General features: G+C 50.2%; 1 protein-coding gene across 1 annotated transcript; it reads left to right on the forward strand.

The window, feature by feature from the left end:
• Nucleotides 1-4,175: 4,175 nt before the first annotated feature.
• On the forward strand, nucleotides 4,176-20,732 carry LOC122446325 (annexin A8). Its single transcript, XM_043476381.1, has 12 exons — nucleotides 4,176-4,331; nucleotides 9,360-9,450; nucleotides 10,553-10,647; nucleotides 11,988-12,101; nucleotides 13,548-13,638; nucleotides 14,419-14,498; nucleotides 14,949-15,008; nucleotides 15,538-15,631; nucleotides 15,794-15,889; nucleotides 17,554-17,612; nucleotides 18,767-18,889; nucleotides 19,813-20,732. Exons 1-12 carry the CDS (start codon nucleotides 4,311-4,313, stop codon nucleotides 19,870-19,872), a joined length of 984 nt encoding a protein of 327 aa, XP_043332316.1. The 5' UTR covers nucleotides 4,176-4,310; the 3' UTR covers nucleotides 19,873-20,732.
• The last annotated feature ends 1,845 nt before the right edge of the window (nucleotides 20,733-22,577 follow it).

Consider the following 22,577-nt stretch of genomic DNA (forward strand, 5'->3'; position numbering starts at 1 on the left):
GTGGCCACAGGACTGAAAAAGGTCAGTTTTCATTCCAATCCCAAAGAAAGGCAATGCCAAAGAATACTCAAACTACCACACAATTGTGCTCATCTCACATGCTAGCAAAGTAATGCTTAAAATTCTTCAAGTGAGTCTTCAACAGTATGTGAACTATGAATTTCCATATGTTTAAGCTGGACTTAGAAAAGGCAGAGGAACCAGAGATCAAATTGCCAACGTCCATAGGATCATAGAAAAAGCAAAAGAGTTCCAGAAAAACATTTACTTCTCCTTTATTGACTACACCAAAGCCTTTGACTGTGTGAATCACAACAAACTGTGGAAAATTCTGAAAGAGATGGGAACACCAGAGCACTTTACCTACCTCCTGAGAAATCTGTATACTGGTTCAAGAAGCAACAGTTATAACCAGACATGGAACAATGGACTGGTACCAAATTGAGAAAGGAGTATGTCAAGGCTGTATATTGTCACCCTGCTTATTTAATTTATATGCAGAGTACATTATGCAAAATGCCGGACTGGATGAAGCACAAGCTGGAATCAAGATTGCCTAAAGAAATATCAATAACCTCAGATATGCAGATGACACCACCCTTACATAGAAAGCAAAGAGGAACTAAAGAGCTTCTTGATGAAAGTGAAAGAGGAGCATGAAAAAGCTGGCTTAAAACTCAACATTCAAAAAACTAAGATCACGGCATCTGGTCCCATCACTTCATGGCAAATAGATAGGGAAACAATGGAAACAGTGAGACACTTCATTTTCTTGGGCTCCAAAATCGCTGTGGATGGTGACTGCAGCCTTGAAATTAAAAGATGCTTGCTCCTTGGAAGAAAAGCTGTGACCAACCTAGATAGCATATTAAAAAGCAGAGACATCACTTTGCTGACAAAGTACTACCTAGTCAAAGCTATGGTTTTTCCAGTAGTCATGTATGGATGTGAGAGTTGGACTATAAAGAAAGTTGAGTGCTGAAGAATTGATGGTTTTGAACTGTGGTGTTGGAGAAGACTCTTGAGAGTCCCTTGGACTGCAAGGAGATCCAACCAGTCCATCCTAAAGGAAATCAGTCCTGAATATTCATTGGAAGGACGGATGCTAAAGCTGATACTCTGATACTTTGGCCACCTGATGCAAAGAACTGACTCATTGGAAAAGACCCCGATGTTGGGAAAGATTGAAGGCAGGAGGAGAAGGGGACAACAGAGGATGAGATGGTTGGATGGCATCACTGACTTAATGGACATGAGTTTGAGCAAGCTCCAGGAGTTCGTGATGAACAGGGAAGCCTGGCATGCTGCAGTCCATGTGGTCTCAAGGAGTCAGACACGACTGAGCAACTGAACTGAAGAATAGAACCTAACATCCGACAAGAACTCTAGCTTGACCTGGCTATATACTGAGCCCCTCCCCAACACCATATCACCTTCTGCCAGCTTCATTGCCATGTGTGTTCTTTACAGTGCCTGTCTGAGCAGTGGGAAGGGCAGGTCACAAATTCACCCATAAGGACCCCACACTGAGTGCTCGGATGCTCACCCCAGGGTGCAACTAGCTGGACCCAACTCTGCCGGATACCCAGGCCAGGGCTCACTCAGTAGGGCTCAGGGAGCCCTGTAATTTCAGCCACCCTCTTTCTGCCTGACTCTGTGACATCACATGGCCATCCTCAGCCAGGTAATCCAGGGAAGAGGATCACTCCCCAAGGCAGAGGCACACAGCCCAGGCCAGCAAGCTGCCCACGACTACCCAAGAGTGAGCAAAGACTATTCAGGAGGAAGAAATAGGCACATGGGCTATGAACACAAGAGGATGAGTGAGCAGTTCCAGAACAGACATGAGAAAGACACAAGATGTAAGAGGCCCCCGGTGACATGATGTCAGTAGGTGATTCTGAGATGGGTATGTTGAGCCAAGGGGACCCAAAAGAGCAGGTGGAGACCTTGGAGCTCTTGTCTCTGACATGAGACGTACCCAGGTGAGCCCAAAGGGCAGCTGAGCCTCAGAATAACTGACATGAAGGGGAAAGAACAGAGACCCAGGGAGGAATCCTGAAGGATAGTTTGCTTGCAGGAAAGAGATGAAAAAGAATGGTCAGGGGTGCTGGGCATCCCAGAAGCCAAGCCCAGAACTTCAAAAAGAAGGTGAGGTCTTGACTGCAGAAGCAAATCAGGGCGGAGCCTGAGAAGAGGGCACAAGTGCTGGTGGGGATAGGTCACGGAGGGCAGGTCTTTGGCAACCTCACTGTGTTACTGTGAACTAAGGGCCCTCAGAGGGCAGGGCCCTGTCTGACATTCTCTCTGCACCAAGTTCTGCAGCCTGTCTTTGTCTAAGAGTCCAGCATTTCTTTCTGAGCTTGGCCCAGGGTCACCACACTGATGACCTAGCTAGAGTCATCATCATAACTGACTTTGGCCAGACTCCCCTGGAGGGTACCCAGTCCCCAGAACCTGACCCTCATGAGGTGACGTGGGCACAGCCTCCATGAGCAGCTGAGGTCCTGAGAAAGCCTCACCAGGAAGGACAGCACGGTTTTGGCCCCAATGGCTCCCAAGGAGGGTGCAGGGTTTGGGGCCCAGGGAAGGCCCTTTCTCAATCCATGTGACCTGAGGTGGACCGCAATCTTCCTCTCACAATGGCATCTCGCAGCCCTGTGTGATGACCCACCCCCAGTTCTCACAGCCATCCTGGGCAATAGCTGCTTGCTCCAGCCCGGCTGTCTACCCAATATTCTGTAACTTGGCCCAACTCCCACACCACCCACTCCAACCCACACTTCAGGAAGGAACAGCTGGGGACATGGTGTGAATAGAGAAACAAGCGCTGGAGCCAAGGTCAGGAAACCAAACAGAGGGGTCAGTTCTTACCTGTTACCCTTAAGAATAAAATTCATATTTTACAAGCAAAATATAAACATAAAATTTTTCTCTGTCCTTTGGTCTCCTCTCACCCCCAACCATGCGTTGTATTAGTAAGTCTGCATTATGCATCGACCAAGACTACCAGTCCACAGAAACAATTACTCAACCATGAAATGCAACATTCTCCTAACACCAGCCAGACAACTTTTTAACAGATAACATTCCTTCTTGATCTTGTAAGGGGTCACAGGCACTTAGATCTGGATTGTGTAAAGTGCCCATAGCATGTCATTTAATGTACAGCCTTCTGCCTCAAAAAACTTTTATAACTATGCCTTGGTTTCTAATGGGCAGAACTTTCTGAGTTGCTCTTCTCTGGTCACAATCTTCAAATTTGGCTCAAATAAAATTTTCCAATTCTTTCTTAGGTCAGATGATTCATTTTCTATCAACACTATGGAATATTTCACTGAACATGAGTCACACCACAGTGGGGTTCCTTTTCTCTGGGGTTCTAGGAGCAGTGGGGGTTCTGGAAGGCCTGGGGAACCTCCCAAGGATGGAGGGGCTACTGAGTAGTCACTGAGGCAACATCTTTACCCTGAAGGAGGGGTTAAGAGGTGGAAAGTGGAGGCATTCTAGGCAGGGGCCCCAGGGAAAGTAAACTCCAGAAAGGAAAATATTCATCTCTTTCCGGGAGGTTCCTTCCTCCCTTGGCAGCCAATTCATACTCCAGGGCAAAGGACACAGCAAGCAAGTCAAAGGGGCCTGGTGGATCCTGTGGCTTCTCCCCCCAAGAAGTGTGATTCACACAAATTATCTTAACTTGGGAGTTTCCATTTCTTACTATACTACATGGAACACCTACCTGCTTCTTAGGGTTGTGGCAAAGCTTAAAAGGGAAAGAGTTCACAGAGTGATTAAAGAGGTATCTAGGCATTGAGACACCCCAATATGTGGAAGATGCTATTACATTATGACTTTTGCAGAGCTCTTCATTGCATTGTTTATTGTGGAGATGCCTTGCAATAAATAGGCCCCTTTTTTATATAAATCAGGTCTAGCAAAAAGTGAATAAACAGCCGTATTTACTAAGTGTGGCTTTCAAAGGTTGGAATTCAGAATTTCCAGTCTGTGTAACAGCCACAGCTCAAACATTTGGCAGCAAGTAATGGATTTCCAAGGGCAGGTCTGGGCTGGTGCTAGGTGGGGCCTGAAAGCCACAAGAGGAACCCAGAGTTGGCCTAGCCCAGGGGGTGGGGTCAGAGGAGGGTTGGTCCTGGGTGGGGCCTGGGGCCTGCCTGCTGGTGCTACCACACCCCACCCCAAGCTGCCTGCTCTTCTGAGTGCAGTGGGGTGAGTGTGCAGAGTCTCTGAGTGGAGGGAGGGCTGACCAGCGTATCTTCGTCTCCCTGGGGAAAGGTGCCGGCGAGGTGGACGACATGGCCTGGTGGAAAGCTTGGGTAAGTGCAGAGCAAGCAAAGAGGGAGGGTTCCCACACAGTGTTGGTCTAGAGAGAAGTCAGCTCAGGCAACATCTGCTGCCTGCCCGGCCAGGCACTGGACTGGGCTGCCCACTGGGGAGGAAGACAAGGCGATACTGCCCCAGCGCTATGGATGCTCACGGCTGGAAACAATGGAAACAGATTGTTTCTGTTTCTGGGAGACGGACAGATGAAGGAACCTCAAAATGCACCTGGGGAAGCTGCAGGGCTGAGAGAACCCAGATGGAGGGGTCAGGCTGCTGGAGGCGAGGGGGAATCATGGTTAAGTAATCTGTGTGTCTGTGTGTATGTGTGGTGTATGTACAATTTCACAGAGAACCAGGTAAATGTTGCCTTTGAGAGGGAACAGTATGTACAAAGGCTCAGAAGAGTGGGAAGCTTGGTTTTGAAGAGAAATAGGTCTGACAGTCCTGGATGGGAGGGTAGTGGATCAGGGGAGATGTACCTAGAGAAGCAGGACAGGGCTGGGTCCTACAGAGCCACCCATGGCAGGCAAAGGAGCTTGGGCTCTCCCTTAAGAGCAATGGGGAGCCATTAAAGGAACTTGAGCTAGAGAGCATCCTGAGTGAATAAGCTGGTGTTGGAGGACTCATCAATGTCCACCCCTCAGGGGATGGCAGGACAGCCTGGCCCACAGAGGTTTTGTACAGCTGAAATCTGAGTGAAATTTACAGTGACAGATGGCTGAGTCAGGAGGGACGACACATTTTGCCCCTAAGTCTCCTGTGTCTAGGTGAATGCACAGATTCTCAGGAGTGTTTCCTCTGGGTTTGAGTCCAAGGCTGTCTCAGCTAAGGAGATGAGAACACAAAAGGGGAGGAAGATGAGGAGCAGGTGACATCCCCCACTCAGTGAGGGGGTGGGGGGATGTGCTCTGTACACCTTCCTTCAATTCATCCCCAGGCAGCCCTGGGGCAGAAAGGCTGCTCTTTCCACTTGACGGAGGAGGAAACTGAGGCTCAGTGACATCTAGTGACTTGCTCAATCCCACAGCTAGCAGGCGGGGGTCTAGTGTGAACTGGGGTCTCTCTCTGTCCCCGCTCCCAGGCTCTCTGTGAGTCTCAGTGGGCAATCTGGGCTTACCCCAATTCAGGAAATCTCTTTGTCACAAATGTCACTTCCCAGGAGCTCTCAGATTCAGACATGCTAGGCTGGGACAGGAGGGACACAGAGGAGGCCAGAGGCAAGGTAGGGTGACTGTCTGGCCCTAGCGAGGCAGCCAGGACAGCTCGAGGTCCAGGGTGGCCTCCAGCTTCATCCTGGCTGATGGGAAACAAGCCTTTGAGGAGGCAGATGTGTCAGGGAGAACCTAGTGCTGGGCACTTTCCAAAGCCCAGGGTGGCCTGATTCTGGGCCTTGCTCCCAAAATCAGGGGCAGGGTAAAGGCCCATCCTTGTGGCCCACCCAGGCAGGCAGGCAAAAGCCTCCTTGTAGGGACCTGGCCAACCTGGCAGAATGACAGTGACACTTCCTGAGTACGTACTGTGCCCTGGACATTCTTGTGTCAATCTCTCACTTGGGCCTCAAGACATCTCTGCCATAGGAATACCCATATCCTTATTGACAGATAAGGAAACGGAGGCACAGGGAGGAAAAGATGGCGTCCAAGGTCGCCACACTAGGAAATGTTGGAGTCTGGGTCAGACTCTGAGCAGTCTGACATCAGAGCTCAAACTCTCTGTGGCTTGGCAACCCACAAGCCAAGGGCATCAAGATCATAGGTAGACCCCAGGTGAGACTGGCTGAGCTTCCAGTGAGGGACAGGTGATCTCTGAGCCTCTAATGAGACCAGGACTGGACCCGAGGGATGTGAAAGATCAGCTCGAGGGAACCTGACTGTGCCTCTCTTATGGAGATGACGTTTCGTCTCTCAAGTTTTCCCCGGCAGCCTTGTGACTGGAGAAGGCAAGGGTGTGGCAATTCACCTGAGACCTTCACAGATACATAGCAGATGGAGAGTCACAAGCCAGACTGAGTCATCTTTTCAGTGAAAATATTCTGTATGGACTGGCCCACTCTGTACAAGACCCAGGAAGGACCTAGGCAGATCTTTCCTCCAACATGGTGGGGGATGGGGTGGTCTTAAATAGAATATCAGGAGCTCCAACACCCCATGCTCACAACCAGGGGTCTGATTCCTAGGAAATTGTCTGTTTCACCTGTAAAACCTTTGTATGGAAAGTGAGGCTGAGGCTTCTCACTGCAGTGAAATCACAGGCCCTGGAAAGCTATTTACAAACACTGCCTCTGGAGCCCAACCTCAGACCCGCTGAAGCCAACACTCCTTGGTGACTAGTATATGTGGCCTAGTGTGTCCCTGCTCCACAGCCCCTGAGTGCCAGCCTGGGGCAAGAGGCAGGAGGAAAGCTCCTCCTGGGTGGCCCCCAGAGCTTAGCACTGAGATCTGAGATGACCCAACACTCACAAACAACCTGCATTCCTGTGGGCAAGGTTTCCTTCAGGGAAGAGTTCTGGGAAACCTCAATGTCTGGAAAAGGTTGAGTCATTGATAGCAGGGGGGCGGCAGACAGCTGAGGTTCTGAGTCAGGCTGTGGGTTAAGTCCAGCATCACCATTTACTAGCTATATAGCCTTGCCAAGTTCTCCAAGCCCAGTCTGTAAAATGGGGCATTCATAACTACCTAATGCAACTGGCAGAGACGTCAAGAATAGCATTGCATCTAAAGTACCTAAAGCCTCTAAAACACAAAGCCTGGCACATAGGACCTGCTCAAATCTTTAACAGTAGTAACAGATGCTTGTGGCTCCACAAACAAGGGTTGTGATCTATGTGTGCACCCAGCTGGGCAATATCTGGGACCACACAGGTTCTCTGGATCAAATTGCCACAAGGAATTACTTCTAATAATTTCTTCTATGAAACTTGGTGCTAAAGAAACAAAGTAGGAAAATCTGTCACTAGATACTTGAAATTCAAGCAAAGGATATAGAAAGACTTCTTATCTTTTGCTCAAAAGAAATAATCTTTACAGATATACCATGGATGGGAAGCTGCTCTGCATTTTCAGGGACTAGCTAGAGCCAGGAAGGAAGGAAAAACAGGAGGAAAAAGGAAGGGAGGAAGGATGGATGGATGTGGTGACTGGATGGGTGGATGGATGAGTGGAATGATGTGGTAGTGGGACATCTGGGTAGCTAATGAATGAGTGGACTGGTGGCTGGATAAGTGGAAGAGTAGATGAGTGGATGAGGGGTGGATAGGAGGAGTAGTTGAACAGGCGAGTGGGAGACCAAATGCAATGGGACTAAATTCCCTTCCATTTGAAGGGTCTCTGAGTCTCCTTCAAACTCAGTCCCCATCTCCAATCTCCCTCCACTCCTTTATTGCCCATCTCCCAAAACACACACTTAAGAGGGATCATTCATTTGCACCTGAGAAATTCTGCAGTGCACAAGTCTCAGGAACCCTCAGGCAAGACTTGGATTAGAAACTTGGAAATAAAGGGCCTAGGGACTTTGGTTATCTGGTTTATTTCACAGCTTTCAGAACATCATGCTGTTTTTTCTAAAGCTTACTCTCTGCCCCTGAAGAGCCTGAGGACTTGGAACGGCCCAGGGCTGTCAGAATGCTCAACTGGGTACCCTTGCCCTCTACTATCTTATAAGTGCCCACTTCTCAAGAAGAGGGCAGATTGAGCTCAAACTGTTCCTGGCTTCCCAGCCTCATCTGCACACTTTCCAGGCAGCATGTTGAGTTCCATGAAGACTTTTCTTACTTGATCACTGTCCTTGCAGCTTTGAGCAGGGTTGTCCCTTCCTGTTGCCTGCCAGTGGCTCTAGAGGGACCTGAGGGTGGCTGGGCCTGCTGCCTGCCTCAGATGGCATTGCCTAAGGGAGACACAGCCTGATTCAGAGCCCACGCCCCAGCACAGGGGCAGGGATGGGAGCGGTTTTGTGGCTCTGGCTGGCGCCAGCCTGTTAAAACAAGAGGCCTTTCTGCAAACAAGGGGCCTTTCTGCAGAGGAGAAAAGACAATCCCACAGAGCCCCCAGGGAAACCAGCAGTCCCTCACAGTCAGGCCACAGTCTCTGGGGTACCTTCCCTACATAGTCAATGCCTTGGAGTGACCAGTCCCTGGGTCATTTGGCCTCACAGATCTCTCCAGTGATGAGATTCCATCATTGTGCCCTGTCACCCCAGTAAAACCATCGCTGGACTCTGAAGGATGCTCCCTCTTCAGCATCCCCCCCACCCAAGCCCCTGCTAATTCTTTTTCAGGGCAAGCTCCCTACCCTAACTCTATCCTCCCAAATTTTTTGTTGTTTTTATTTTTATTTTCCTGAAAGTCCATTGATCATCACAAAAACCCAGGAAGTGCAAGTAAGGAGGAAACAAATGTCTAACTGAGGATCTAAGGACCCAGAGCTAGAGAGGAAACATGGCGCTGGACTGGGGTGTGTAGAAGGGGTTGGAGGCATGGTCCCCATGGAGCAACTGGCCATGGGAGAGCTGAAGGCTGGAGTCCAGTCTCCAGACCCTCTTCTTGCTGTCCCACAATCAGCACCGTGGCTCTGGAAGTGGCCACAGTGCCAGCTACCTGTGAGGTCTTTCCCTACACTATCTGAGCCTACAGGCCCCAACTCCCCAGGCCTGGCACTAGGGCTGAGAGCTGGGATTCCATCTCTCAGGGTGGCGCTGACCCAGTCCTCCTCAGAAGGCCCTCCTTCCAGGCCTCCCCTTGACCAAGGCGCTAACAGGCACGTGAGGCCTCTGCAGCCCTGACATGAAGGGGCCGTATGGCAACTTGATGCCAAGTAGACAAAGATGCCCCTTCCTCAGCACAATCTGCCAGAAGCTAACATATCCAGAAGCTGCAGCCTCCATTCACCCCGGGAGGACAGGCAGGACCAGGATGGATGGAGGCTCAGCCACTGGTCGGCAGGGGCCGAGCCCACCCCACTGAGGCAGCTGCAAGGTACACTGCTTTCCCCCACTTCTGCTCTGAGCAGGCCTGGATTCTCTTGCAGGTTGAACAAGAGGGCGTCTCAGTGAAGGGCAGCCCCCACTTCAACCCAGATCCTGATGCAGAGACCCTCTACAAAGCCATGAAGGGGATTGGTGAGTGGCCTTGATACGGGAACTCAGTGACTCTCTGGGGATCTGCCCATTCTGCTCAAGACCCCTCTGCTCACACCCTTGGGAGTCAGGGTCTCCCCATCATCTACTGGTACCCAGAGAATCACACAGGGCCCACATTTCCCAGCACAGGTCTACACAGGCCCGAAGCCTGGAGGTGGGAGGGCGGTTGTGAGTAATGGGTGTGGGAAGCAGGAGGCCACCTGCCATGTGTTACTGCACGCCCTTGTGTAGGGACCTCCTCTCACTCAGCCTGAGCTTTAGCACTTGTAGAATAGCCCCAGGAAATCTGGGCCCTGTGTGTCACTGTGAATTTCAGATGGGACAATATTGGGAATTGTGGGGCCTGACCTAGGCCCAGGGGGCTCCAGCCATGCAGACTCTGCAGCATTCCCCCCCACCCGGCTTAGGCTGGCCATGGGGCCGGCTCCATCCTGCCTCCAGTGTCTTTTTTCCTGATGGCTGGCCGGAGGCCGGCTGGGATTAGGATAACCCGGCCCAGACAGCCCTCATGTTGTCACCCTAGGCGGGATTTACCCTTTCACTGGCTCCAACTGGTGAACTGGGGCATTAACAAAAACTGCCATTCCCAGACAAACTGAGAAGGAATTTTCTGTCCTCTGCTTCCTGTGAAATCTTTATTATTATCCCCATTTCCCAAAGAAAAATGCAGTGGCTTGGAGAGGTGAAGCTTCCTGTCCACCCAGCCACTGGTCCGGGAATCAGATCTGGTTTTCTGGATCCTCTGTCCCCACCATCCCCCGCAGTCACCAGCGCAAGGGAGGTCAGGGCAGGAAGTGAGCTCCAAAGGCCCTGGGCGATGTCCAGAGCAGATCAAATGACCAGAGGGGCCTCAGAGTCCATCCCTGGAAGGCTGAGCCTGGGCTGCACCCACATTGTGTGGGCCAGGGGTGGACAGGTAGATTTTCTGTCTGTCTTGTCCACACCATGAAAATCATCAGGTTTGGGAGCTTTCCAGGTGGTGCGTCCCCACTGCTTGGCCCCCATGCAGCTGCCCTCCCTCCTCCCCAGCCCTCATCAGCCCCTGGGAGAAACGGGGGTGCTCATGCCATGCCCCCTGCAGGGACCAACGAGCAGGCCATCATCGATGTGCTCACGAAGAGGAGCAACGCACAGAGGCAGCAGATCGCCAAGTCCTTCAAGGCCCAGTTTGGCAAGGTAAAGGCGGGGCAGGTGTGCTCAGGTGGGCTGTGGAGACTGCTGCTGCCAGAGTCAGCCTGGAAGGCAGCACCATGATGGACAAGTTCCGGCTGGTCTAGAGCCCAGCTCACTGGTGACACGGGCATTTGGGACATATGCTAAAAATATGGTGCATTTTATCTCTGAAAATCAGATTTACCTCATCATCCTGTGTTTTACCTAGAAAACTTACTTACAGATGGCTCCCCACAGCCCTGGCTTAGGCCAGCCTTCTGCCCCCCACCCCACGTTTCCCAGCCTCTCTCTCTCTTGCTCCTTTACATTTGCTCCAGGGTCCCATCCCTGAGCTATTTCTCTGCCTCTACACTTTGCTTGTCCAATTTCCTGAGCCTGGAAGGCCCTTTTCTCTCCCACATGCCAGGGATGCAGGGCAGACTCGGCCCTGTGCCGTGCGACAGGGCTGTCTCCTCACATTGGAGCTGCCATTTGTGTACAATTTCCCTCTTGCCATGGGGGAAATCCAAGGGCAGGGAGCACACAATCTGGCTTTGTCCCTCCTCCCACTGCCCCCAGGACAAAGCCAGACATTGGTGTGCCAGCTAAAGAGAGTAATTAATGCATGCAGTCGTGGTAGCTGGAAGCCTCCATCAGCACCCATCGATAATGTGGACATTTAACCCAGAAAGACGAGTGGCAAAACCCAAACACTGCATATAAGAAACCAATATGCTCTTCTAAAAAATAATTTCTCTCTCTTAACCTTCACAACTATGCATTATTCTCTGCATTTGATGTTAGAGGAGACTGATGTTCTGAGAGGTAGAGGATGTTGTCCAAGTCTCCAGAGCCTGTAAGGAACAAGGTTGGGTTTGAAATCTAGATCTGAAAAGGCCCTTGGTCCTTTAGCTGTGAGGAGGTCAGCTGTGTGTGGCCTTGTGGTTTCTTGCAAACACAAGTGCCCTTAGAAGGAGACATGCATAAAATAGATTCCTTAATTCATTTCACTCATTCGTTGAGTGTCTATGGGCTAAATGACAGGGACTCAATAGCGAGTAATGACAAACTTGTATTTCGGGATTGTGGTGTGTCCTACACTGCACTGAAAACGGGCTTGACATCTCTCTGCCAATCCCCTAACCAATGGCATGAAGCAGGTACACCATGGTGTCTATTCCACAGGAAAGGATAATGATACTCAGAGAGACTGAGTTGCTGGCCCAAGAAACCCCAGCCAGCACCAGGACATGGCAGAGCCTACTTGGGAATCTAGCCAGAGCCCCCGGGCCCCACCACCATCCTTGCCAGCACTCCAGTGGGTGCTGCACACAGAATATCACCGTTCCCTCTTCCTGCCTTAGGATCTCATCGAGACCTTGAAGTCGGAGCTGAGTGGCAAGTTCGAGAGGCTCATCATAGCCCTCATGTACCCTCCATACAGATATGAAGCCAAGGAGCTATACGATGCCATGAAGGTAACCAAGCAAGTGCAGTAGGGGAGGAGCAGAATCACTTACAAGGACTGAATGGGGGGATGATGCCCAGGACTCCTTTCCCCAGAGAGCCTGGCATGGGGAGCTCCAAGCTCTCCTTGAGCCACTGTTTGGAATGAGCTCAGCGAGCTGGCAGCTTGCTGCTCATGAGACCATAGAACGCATTTTAGGACTTAGTAGAACATAGGTTCTTCTGTCTCAGAGCAGAAAGAATTTGGTGAGAGGCAAAGTGACAGTTAAGAAGTGATTTATTAGAATAGAAAGCTTGTGAGGTTAAGTGGGCTACAGTTTTATAATCAAAGGAAAAGTGGGGAGGGGGAGAAGACCACCTTCTTCCTCATTCTTGACAAGATGCCAAACTTCAATCATCATTTCCTCCTCCACGATGGGTAGGGGATTTTCTTGTCCTTAAATAGTCAAATCGGGACTGTCATGAAACAGTGGAAGTGAGCAAAAAGGCTGTAACGTATACTAAAATACGGTAAATCATCTTAGTTTTCAATATAAGGTCTCCTTTTCCTTAATTTTTGTTTTTAGTGCAGGCAGAAGAGCCTGTCCTAGGAATCATTAACTTACTGAGCTCACTGGGCATGATATGGGTCTCATTCCACCATTGTTTTATTGTTTGGGGGAATGTCTCCTGCTTCTGTTGCATAGTTTTGTTGCTAAGCGAGGCTGCTTGGTTTTGTGGTTAAGCAAACCTGTTTTCCTGAGTGATCATTAACTTACAGGGGTCTCCCATACTTTTTTCTCTACTGACCATCCCCTAGTGCGATTAGCTATTTAATCACCTACTTTGTCTCTTAACTCTGTTCCTATCACTCAGACTGCCACCAAACATAGACTGGCCTCCTGCGTCACCTGGTCTTGATAAAACCAAAATCAGTCCTTCTCAGGACACCACTAGACCAAGTGTGCAGGAATTAGGAACCAGCCTCTGCTGTCTCGTGCCTGGTTCTCCAATTTCCCTTTACTTCCCATTGCTCCTTTTACATTTGAAGATGATTCAGGAGTCAGGACCAAGGAACAATAATCATCTCCATGGAAAGGTCACTTACTGTGTACATGGACCTGCTGGGCATTTTACGTCTATCACCTCCACCCCCGGATGGGGATGATTTATTATCCCTGTGTCCTGATGAGGATCCTTAGGCTCAGGGATGTCGAGCAACCTGTTTGGGAACACCCAGCTAGGGAGGGGCAAGCTGAGACACAGTTTTCCCATCACATCACTTGCCCGTAACAGCCACCACTAGAGACAAATGCAGGTGGTTTCCTCCAGTAACATCCTCGAGCAGAGGCCTCCCAGCAGAGCGATGACTAATTCTTCCTAGGGCTCTTCCTTGTGCCTCTTGACAAAAAAAGGGTGTGGACACAGCAGGAGGATACAAACGGTTCTCTCCAGTAAGCAGAGATTTTTATCCACAGGGCATAGGAACCAAAGAGGGTGTCATCATTGAAATTCTGGCTTCTCGGACCAAGAACCAGCTGCAGGAGATAATGAAGGCATATGAGGAGGGTAAGGGGCCTGTCACGAAGAGATGTGGGCCCTGAGTTAAAGGCTAGCTTGGGAATGGCCATGAGCTTTGGCAGCGTAGCAGGGAATAAGAGACAAGAAGTGTACAGGGCCACGTTGGAAAGGACTCTTTCTGGGCTTTTCCACACATGGGTGCTGAGCACCCACTGTGTGCCAAGTCCCATGCCTGATAGTGAGGTCAGATATGGCTCAGGCTTAGACGCTAAGCTCCCTAAATTCACAGGCTTCTTGCTGGAGGGAAGGGCATGCAGACACTAAACTCTGCCCCTTGAGAGTGTGGCGGTGCTGCGGGCCACATAATTTTTCAGCAGTGGGTGGTGGGGCTGGTACCTTCCTGACTGGGCATAGGCTGACCCCAGGGACCATGCAGGGCCCCATTTCAGCAGTGGGGGATGTGGAGCCCAAGCTAACTATCATGGAGTCCATGGTATGCAAGGCAAAGCCCCTCTTCCTCAAGGTCTGCCTGATGAGGAATCTGTCTGAAGGTTCTGGCTTTGATGAGCCCCATGATGAAATGGAGCTTTATCAGGCTCTCTGGACTGGCCCATTTCTGTGTTTTAAGCCTGGCTGGCAACCCATGTCACTTCCTTGCTCTGAACGACAACCAGTGGGGAGCCTCTGCTACTCAAACACTTGCACAGTGCAGACACTGTCTGTACCAAAGACTCATCCTTCCTAGAAGGCTTTAGTCAGGAGGAGTACGGGAAACGGGGCTGAGAGGGGAAGAGCAGGTCTAAGTTTCATGGTCCTGATCCCCTGCAGACTATGGGTCCAACCTGGAAGAAGACATCAAAGCAGATACCAGTGGCTACCTGGAGAGGATTCTGGTGTGCCTCCTGCAGGTATCACAGCCCTGGATCCTGGGAACCCCTTGTCTGGGGGACCCCAACCACTTCCCACTCCCAGAGAGTGGCTCTTGGGCAGAGCTGCCGGGGTTGGGTGAGGTAGGGGCAAGGGTGTGGTACAACTACTGGGGCCTGGGTTCACTGGGTTCATCCCAGCATGATTGGGAGGTCCTCAGTGCAGAACCCCTGCACCTCTCCAGGAAGTAGGAGAAGAGGGCCCATCACTGGGCAGGTCCTGACCACCAGGCCCCATGCCAGGCATGGTGCTTACTTTTGCTCAATGAATTCCCCATCCCCCTCAGGGTATTTCTTACAACTCTCATTTTACAGATGAGAGAGCCAAGGCCCAGAGAGGATAACTGTCCACCTGCCTGCCCAGCTGTCCCCTCTGCCCAGGCTGCCCTGCTTAGCCAGCCTATCTTACAGAGTTACCTCTCCTGTTTCTAGGGCAGCAGAGATGACTTGAGTGGTTATGTGGACCCAGGACTGGCCCTGCAAGATGCACAGGTGAGGCTACCCCTCAGCAGCTTTGCCTTCCTGGCCACCTGGCACCACCTTCTGCCATCTAGACTCCAGGCGGGGCAGTGGGGGAGGAGGGGGTTCTCTGATGATGCTAGGCTGAGACCCGACTCAGCTCTCTGCAGGCCTTTATCCTCTGATGTCTACAGAGGGAAGTGAGAGTGTAGGGGAGGAAGGAAGCTGATTTGAGTGGGATCCACTGAAACTCTGCCCTGGCAGGACCAGCCTATGAATCTGGGGATGCTGGGCCTCCAAGGCCCAGATGTGTGCTTTCAGGTCTCTATAGATCTGCCTGCTGGCAGAGCGCTTATAACTGCCTAGAGGCAGGGTGAAGCCCAGGGCAAGGCGGGGCAGTTCCTAGAGCAGCCCGAAGAAGAGAACTGAACCATGGGAATAGCAGGCTCCCCGTCAAAAAGATGATCAAGCAAAGGAGAATGCCGACCTGGCAGGGTGGACTGGGGGTGGTCCTTCACCCCTTGCTCACCTTCACTGGTTGTCATGGGTGTCCCAATGCCAGGATCTGTACGCAGCCGGGGAGAAGATCTGTGGGACGGATGAGATGAAGTTCATCACTATCCTGTGTACACGCAGCGCCACACACCTGATGAGAGGTACCGGGGAGGCAGGGCTGAGAGCTGAGGACCCCGGGACCCTTTTCCCAGCAACCAAGTGGAAGTCAGGGGTGGTGAATTGATGTATAGTCTCTGATGTAAGATGTTGGGGGGTGTCAGGCTGAGATGCACATGTCGGCTAAGAGAAGACTCTCTCCACAGTGTTTGAGGAATATGAGAAAATTGCCAACAAGAGCATTGAGGACAGCATCAAGAGTGAGACCCATGGGTCGCTGGAGGAGGCGATGCTTACAGTAGGTAAGAGATGGAGCTCCATGCTCAGGTACACATGTGTCTCCCAGCCCTGGAGCTCAGTGGAGGGGCAGCATCAAAGGGCGAAGGGCCCAGAGCTCAATAGCAAGTGCTGGGTCCCTGTGCTCACCATCAATCAAGGTAAACCTCCACATCAGCCCCCACTCTCAGCATGTACCATCCACCCAGGACACTGGAGCTACTGGGGAAAACCCGGAGTCCTCAATGTGTTCTGTTCTGCCCAAGATCATTCCCTGTGCTGCCCATGTAGTTCCCAGCCCTGTGTATGTCGTTGTGTATGAGTATGTGTGTGAAGGTGTCTGAGTATGTGAATGTATGTGTATGCACACATTTGCAGGATTGTGCAAGAGCCAGGGGCTATGCTCACCCACAGCAGCCACACAGAGAACATTCTGGCTTTGATTGTGAAGGTCCGAAAAAGCCAACTAGCAGGACCTCAGCCAGGGGTCTGTTCCCTGCCTCAGTTGCTGACTGAAGAACTGATGATGTGTAGTTGGAGTCCAAACTGAGTGATGGGTCATCTAATGCTAGGGGAACGCTGAGAACCTTCCCCCACGCATGAGGTCAGATTCATATAGGAGGACCCATTCCAGAGGGCAGCCTGGGGTCCAGAGTGACAGGCAGAAGAGTCACTGCAGAATAAAGAACTGAGGCCCAGAGCAGAGGGACGTCCCTCCTCCCTCCCATAATAGAGCCAAGGGCACCTTCACACCAGCTTGTCCCCATTGGTTGCCAAGTAGCCTGGGAGCTTCACAGTATGTCCTGGTCCCTAAAAGTTGATTGGGACATCTGACACTCCCCAGCCTCCTTTGATTGCTGTGATAAATCTAATCTATGCCAGAGCATCTAAACATGACCTCTACTCCAGTCTCAGCTTCCACAGGCAGCCCCTGCCTCTAAACAACTAAATAAAATCTACAGGCAAGGAGAAGCAAGACCCTGCAGTGCCCTTCTGGGCTGGGCACTTCCTGTTCATTTCTCCTTGAAGACTCACATCACTGTCTTCACATGTGAGGACAGTGCAAGGCAGGGAGATCAAGTCCCTAACACACAGTGCCATCAGGCAGGGTTCAAACTCATGCCTAGCTCCCTCAGAGCCCTCCTCTTTCTGCTGCCTTGAGTCAAAATGCCAACCTCCCCACCCAGACAGTCTCTAAAGCAGCATCCATGAAAGACAGTGTGGGGCCAGGGGCTCTGGAGCCAAGCCCCATCTGTCACAGGGGAATTCAATCTGCAGGGGTCCTCTGACCAGTGACCCTCAGAGGCCAGTGGTCACCATAATGGTGGCTGCTCCTTGGAGCTGTGTGGATGGACTCTTAGTGAAGCTGTCGCTGGAATGTAAGAGCCCAAGGACTCCCTTGGTGGAGCTGTGGTCCGATGGGCCAGACCAACCCTGTGGGCCCCAGTGCATTTCACATCCTGCCCTTTTGTCTGCCTGCTCTGGGCCTTGGCACCTGCGCCCAGTGCCCTGGGCTTCCTTCCCTGCCCCACCCCTCCTGACACAGAGTCGTTCAGGACTAGGCAGAGCACCAATAAATAGGCCAAGATTTGCACAACCCTTAAGACCCAAAGTAAGACATAAATAAATAAACATGTACACAATGCTGCCTACAGCCTCTGGTTGCTAACACAACTTTCCTGTTTGCCAGTGAAATGCACCCGGAACCTCCACAGCTACTTTGCAGAGCGCCTTTACTACGCCATGAAGGTAACTGTTTTGTTTTCTCTGGGCCTGACCCTCAGTCCTACATGGCACCAGTTGCAAAGCCAAGGAGCTCAGAGCTACCACCCAATTCTTCCACACTTGGGTCTTCTCTGATCCCAACCTCTTGTGGATCAGGCTGGTTTTAGTTCTCATGGGCAAATCAAGGCTAGAGAAGGGAAGCCACATCTCCTGAAGGCTGGATTTGAGCAGGTACGCTCCCGGGTGCTCATGGCACTGAACTTTTACCACAGTCCTTTGACACTTCATGATGCAATCTGCCCTCCCATCTGCCCCCCAGAGATGATGAAACCGTGGTCAAGGTCACATAGCTGATACATGGCAAAGCCTTGACTTGAACCCAAGTCAGTGCAATTGTCCTTTTAATTTATTTTATTTATTTATTATTGTCCAAGTGGCTTCCTTGAGAAAGCACAGGATTGCCAGGAGGTCAAGGCACCCTTTGAATGGACACATTCAGAGGGAAACTGCCACACACAGCAGTTCAACTTTCCTGCATGTGCCAGAGTGCCGATCTGGGTTTGCCTATTGTCCAAAAGGCTGCACTGGTCACTCAGACAGCAGTTCAAATGCTCATATTAGATGCAGGTTGTGGTATCTGGAACCACATTGGAAGACAGTCAAAATAATTCCTGAAGGTTAAGGTGAGGGCCCACCTTTTCTGATTGATGGTTGTTAACATTACCTGAAGCAAGAACCCCAAGCCCTCTGGTTGCATCTGTCCCGGGAAATGAAAAAGGGTGTGGGATCCCTGTGGCCATGTGGCTCCTTCTGACATAAGAGTATTCAAGGATGAAAGTGAGAGGGAGGGTCCTGTTTGTGAATTGTCCAGTTAAGCAGAGTTCATGATGTTACTGCCCTAGGAAGAGGTCTTATTCCTGGAGCAAAGAGAATTTTGTGTCCAGAATAAAATCAAACACACACTGCAGCCTGGGGCATTTGGCTACTAATAAGAAACAATATGAGCAGTGAGCAAGAGGAGATTAAGGGATCCCTCAGTGCATCCCTCTAGTGCTTCACTGTCGTTCCTGTTTCCCCATCCCCTACAAAAGCCCCCTGGACCCAACATAGATTTGTCATTATCATGAAGATGGACCAGGAAGGCAGGAAGTGATGGTTGATTGCTGTGTTTTATCCAGGGAGCAGGGACTCTCGATGGGACCCTGATAAGAAACATCGTTTCCAGGAGTGAGATTGACTTAAATCTTATCAAGAATCAGTTCAAAAAGATGTACGGCAAGACCCTCAGCAGCATGATCATGGTGAGTCATGAGCTCCCAATTCTAACACCAGTTTGAAACAGAGATCTTCTGGGAAACCTGACTGCTGAGACCAATGCCATCAGTCACATGTGTCCATCCCTTCCCAGGGAGTATCACACCCTTGCATTCATCACTGTGTGGTACATACAGGGATCAGCAAGGAGGTTGGTGTGACTAGTGGAGGTCCTTGTTCACCCAGAAAGTTAGCTTTGCCTTTGCCTTATGGTTACCCCTTTGAAAATGACACACCAAATCCTTGCAGAATGAACCATATCTGAAGAGTCAATGAGAGTAAACAGTAGGAATTGAGGAGTAGCATTCAAATACAGATTTAAGTAGTCCTGGCAGCAACATTTAAAGGAGATAAATCATATGAGCTTCAGTGGGTTGCCTAACATGATTCCCATTAGTGAACGTTCTAGAGTTCACTAGAGCAATTATCACACTGCTGTAACTTCAAGAGAAATAGCTCTTCTAGCTGTTAATGTCAATTGAGGCCTTGACAATTTCATTAATGAAAGTCAAGTCATGAGAAATATATCCCTAAGTCTTCACTGGCTACTAAGTCAAGTGTCTAGTTATTCTACAAATGCCTATTGTTCACTATACTTTTCAAGAAACACATAGCTTATGGGATGTTTAAAAGACATTTTGCCTTTCAGAAGTTTCAGAATGCAGCAACAGGTGGTCAGGGTGAAGGGTGTGTGTGGTGGCAGTAGGAACAGCTTGAAATGGAAAACAAGGAAAAATAGGGTGACAGTGTGAGGGGAGGTGGCATAGGAACCGGTACAAGTATGTGCCAGGACTCCCTCCAAGAAACACAACTCCTAATAATAAGAGCTCCTGATGGTGGTGACTCCAAGCCAGGTCAATGTCCTTCTAACCAAACTCCCTTCTAAATCTCATGTGCCTCCTGTCCTCAGGAAGACACAAGCGGTGACTACAAGAATGCCTTACTGAACCTGGTGGGCAGCGACCTCTGAAGCCTCAGAAGGACAAGAGCAGAGGCCAAGAAGGCGGAGTCACTGGGTCCTGCTTGCTCAACCTTGGCCATGGATGGGGGTGGGGGTGGGGGAAGCCACAGCACACCTTTCAGTCTTCTATCTCCCAGCTTCTAGCACTTTCTACCTGGTTTCTCTGACCCAGAAGGAAGGATCAGCCTGGGACTCTTACCTCTACTGTCCTTCCAAGTCAACTGAAGGTGTGAGCACATTGCCAGCCTTAGGATATACTGTGCCTGGTCTAACAAATACCTTGATGTGAAGGAGTCTGCAAGAGCTTGTAATCATTTCTTTCTCCCTACACAAGCACTTCCCAAGCCTGCCTGGTCAGAGCCCCCTAGGCACAAGTTACATAAAGACTCAGCCCCACCCCCATCTACTAATCTAGATCTGCAGAAAAAGGACCAGAGAATATGGAATTTTAATAAGTGTCTCAGCTGGTATGCCTCTCTTTCAGACAACCAGAGAAGGCTGTGAGAACCTATTTGTTTCAGAGCACGTACTCATGGGCAGCTGAGAAAGGAACACATATATCTAGGCCAGCTGGGCTGTCTAACATTCATTCACCAGCTTCATCTAAAAATACTAAGCTATAGGTAGAAGAGAAATTCTCTCATCATCCTACCAACAGAGAAAGCTGAAAATAAATGTCCTGACACAAAGGCACTGTGTTCTAAGAGGCTTGGGCTTCTCTAACTCTTGACAAAATTAGGTCCTTCTTCCTTCCATGACAGAGCATGGAGAATCTCTAATGCTAACCAGTGGCAATGGCAACTGATTACAGGAGAAACTGAGATGCCTGTGTTGTGCTTTTCAGAATAATAAAGATTTTTACATTAGAATATAAGTGTCTTTGGATTTTTAGCAGTGACCAAAGTAGGACCACTTGAATTAGCCAAACTGAACCCCATAGAGCCTATTCTCCTGATTATGCCATCTAGGGCCACAAAGCTTATCTTTTTCCATTAACAACATTTCTAATCTCTGAATACATCCCACATATTCTGCCAAGACTTCTTCTGTCAAAGTCAAATGTCCCTGATCCCTTCAACTTTCCCTCCTAAGGCCCAGTTTGCAGCCAAGTCCTCTGAACATGCTCTAGCTTGCAAACTCCCTTCTAGAGTACAATCCCAAGAACTGGGTTTGTTTGGTGGTTGGTTGGTTGGGTTTTTTTTTCAGGGCTAGACAATAAGATTATGTGTCCATGTCAGGTCCAGGTTCATGCCACCCTGGTGGGGTTTCAATCCACTTACAAGCATCTTGTCAGAATGCCTGTCAGGGATCCATAGGCCAGGACCAGGCTTTCCTCGTGCGGGTCATCACATCACAATAATGCTTTGTTAAAGTTCAGATCAATATGCAGTTTTGGGAAGGAAATACCTGGGAGTGAAGAGTGAGGCAAATCAGTTGGGGTTTTAAGTTCACATAGAGGAGAGGTAGATTCTGGCTGTGCATTGCACTGGTTCTGTGACTCTGACCATCACTTCACACATGCAAGTGTGTGTGAGAGAGAGAAAGCCTTAGATTCCTTAGCTTTTCCTGCACGGGTGGAGACTCAGTTGTAATCACTGCTTTCAAGTCACCCCAAAGCGAGTGGTAGAAAACCATCATTTTATGATGCTCCTGGGTTCTGTAGGCCAGGAATTCAACTGGAGCACAGTACAGGTAACTTGTCTCTGCTTCAGCAAGACTGAGGACAGTGTTGGGAAGACCCAAAAGTCAGGAGAACACTAGGGCAGGTACCAGAATCATCTGGAGACTTCTTTACTCACAAGTTGGGTGCTGATGAGATGGCTGGAAGGTTGGGCTCCTACATGCAGCTTCACCAGGATGGGGCTCCAGGGTAGTGGGAGCACTTCATGGTGGCTCAGGGCTGTATTACCTTCTGCGACAGAACCTCACAGAGATCACTTCCATGGTGTCCTGTTGGTCAAAGTCACCATGAGCCAGCCCATCTTCAAAGTAAGGAAACACAGTCCCCATCCATCAGTGGGCGAATATCAAAGAATTTGGTGGCCAATTTCTTAAACCCTGAACAAGTGGCTTAAATACTGAACAACTCATGCAGTCCTTTGTGCATGGCTGCTGTCTACAGGGCTGGATCAGGGTCCAAGGGGCCCTGAAGGGTCAGGTCTCAATCCCTACTGCTGGGTTTCAGGGCTATCTGTCAAGTCCCAGGCAAGGCCCTCGGGTGGTGATGATTCTTTTCTTCTATTTTTGGCTCAGGCCCTCCCCTGAACTTTCTTCCAGTGCTGAGTCACTGAGTCACTTTCGGCCAAAGCCCTTTAGAAAGGACTCAGGATCCCTCCACCCTTCAATCCATTGGAATGCTAGTTCTCTGGGTAGAGGAGTCCCTTGGGGCCCACCCCAAAACCAGCCTGATATGCCCAAACAGAAGCTTCAAGAAAGGCTGCAGTCAAGAAGACGGCCTAGGAAACACGGTGGTGTCCAACTATGTGCCCAGCAAGGCAATGTGTTTAGCAGAACCATGCAGTTCACCCATCACTCCTGATGGAGCAGAATGGAGGACTCCTAGTCCTCACAGGGATGAAACAGGAGGTCTCTTCAGATTAGAGGTATGCTCTCTCTTCCTGGGGTCACAGTTATAGCAGCCAGAGGTCATGTGGCCTCCCTGTGATGTGGCTCCTATGTAGCTGAGGGCATTCTCTGGAGAAGGGACCAGCTGA

This window comes from Cervus canadensis, chromosome 8 (genome assembly GCF_019320065.1).
Source record: "Cervus canadensis isolate Bull #8, Minnesota chromosome 8, ASM1932006v1, whole genome shotgun sequence".
In the NCBI taxonomy this organism is placed as follows: domain Eukaryota; kingdom Metazoa; phylum Chordata; class Mammalia; order Artiodactyla; family Cervidae; genus Cervus; species Cervus canadensis.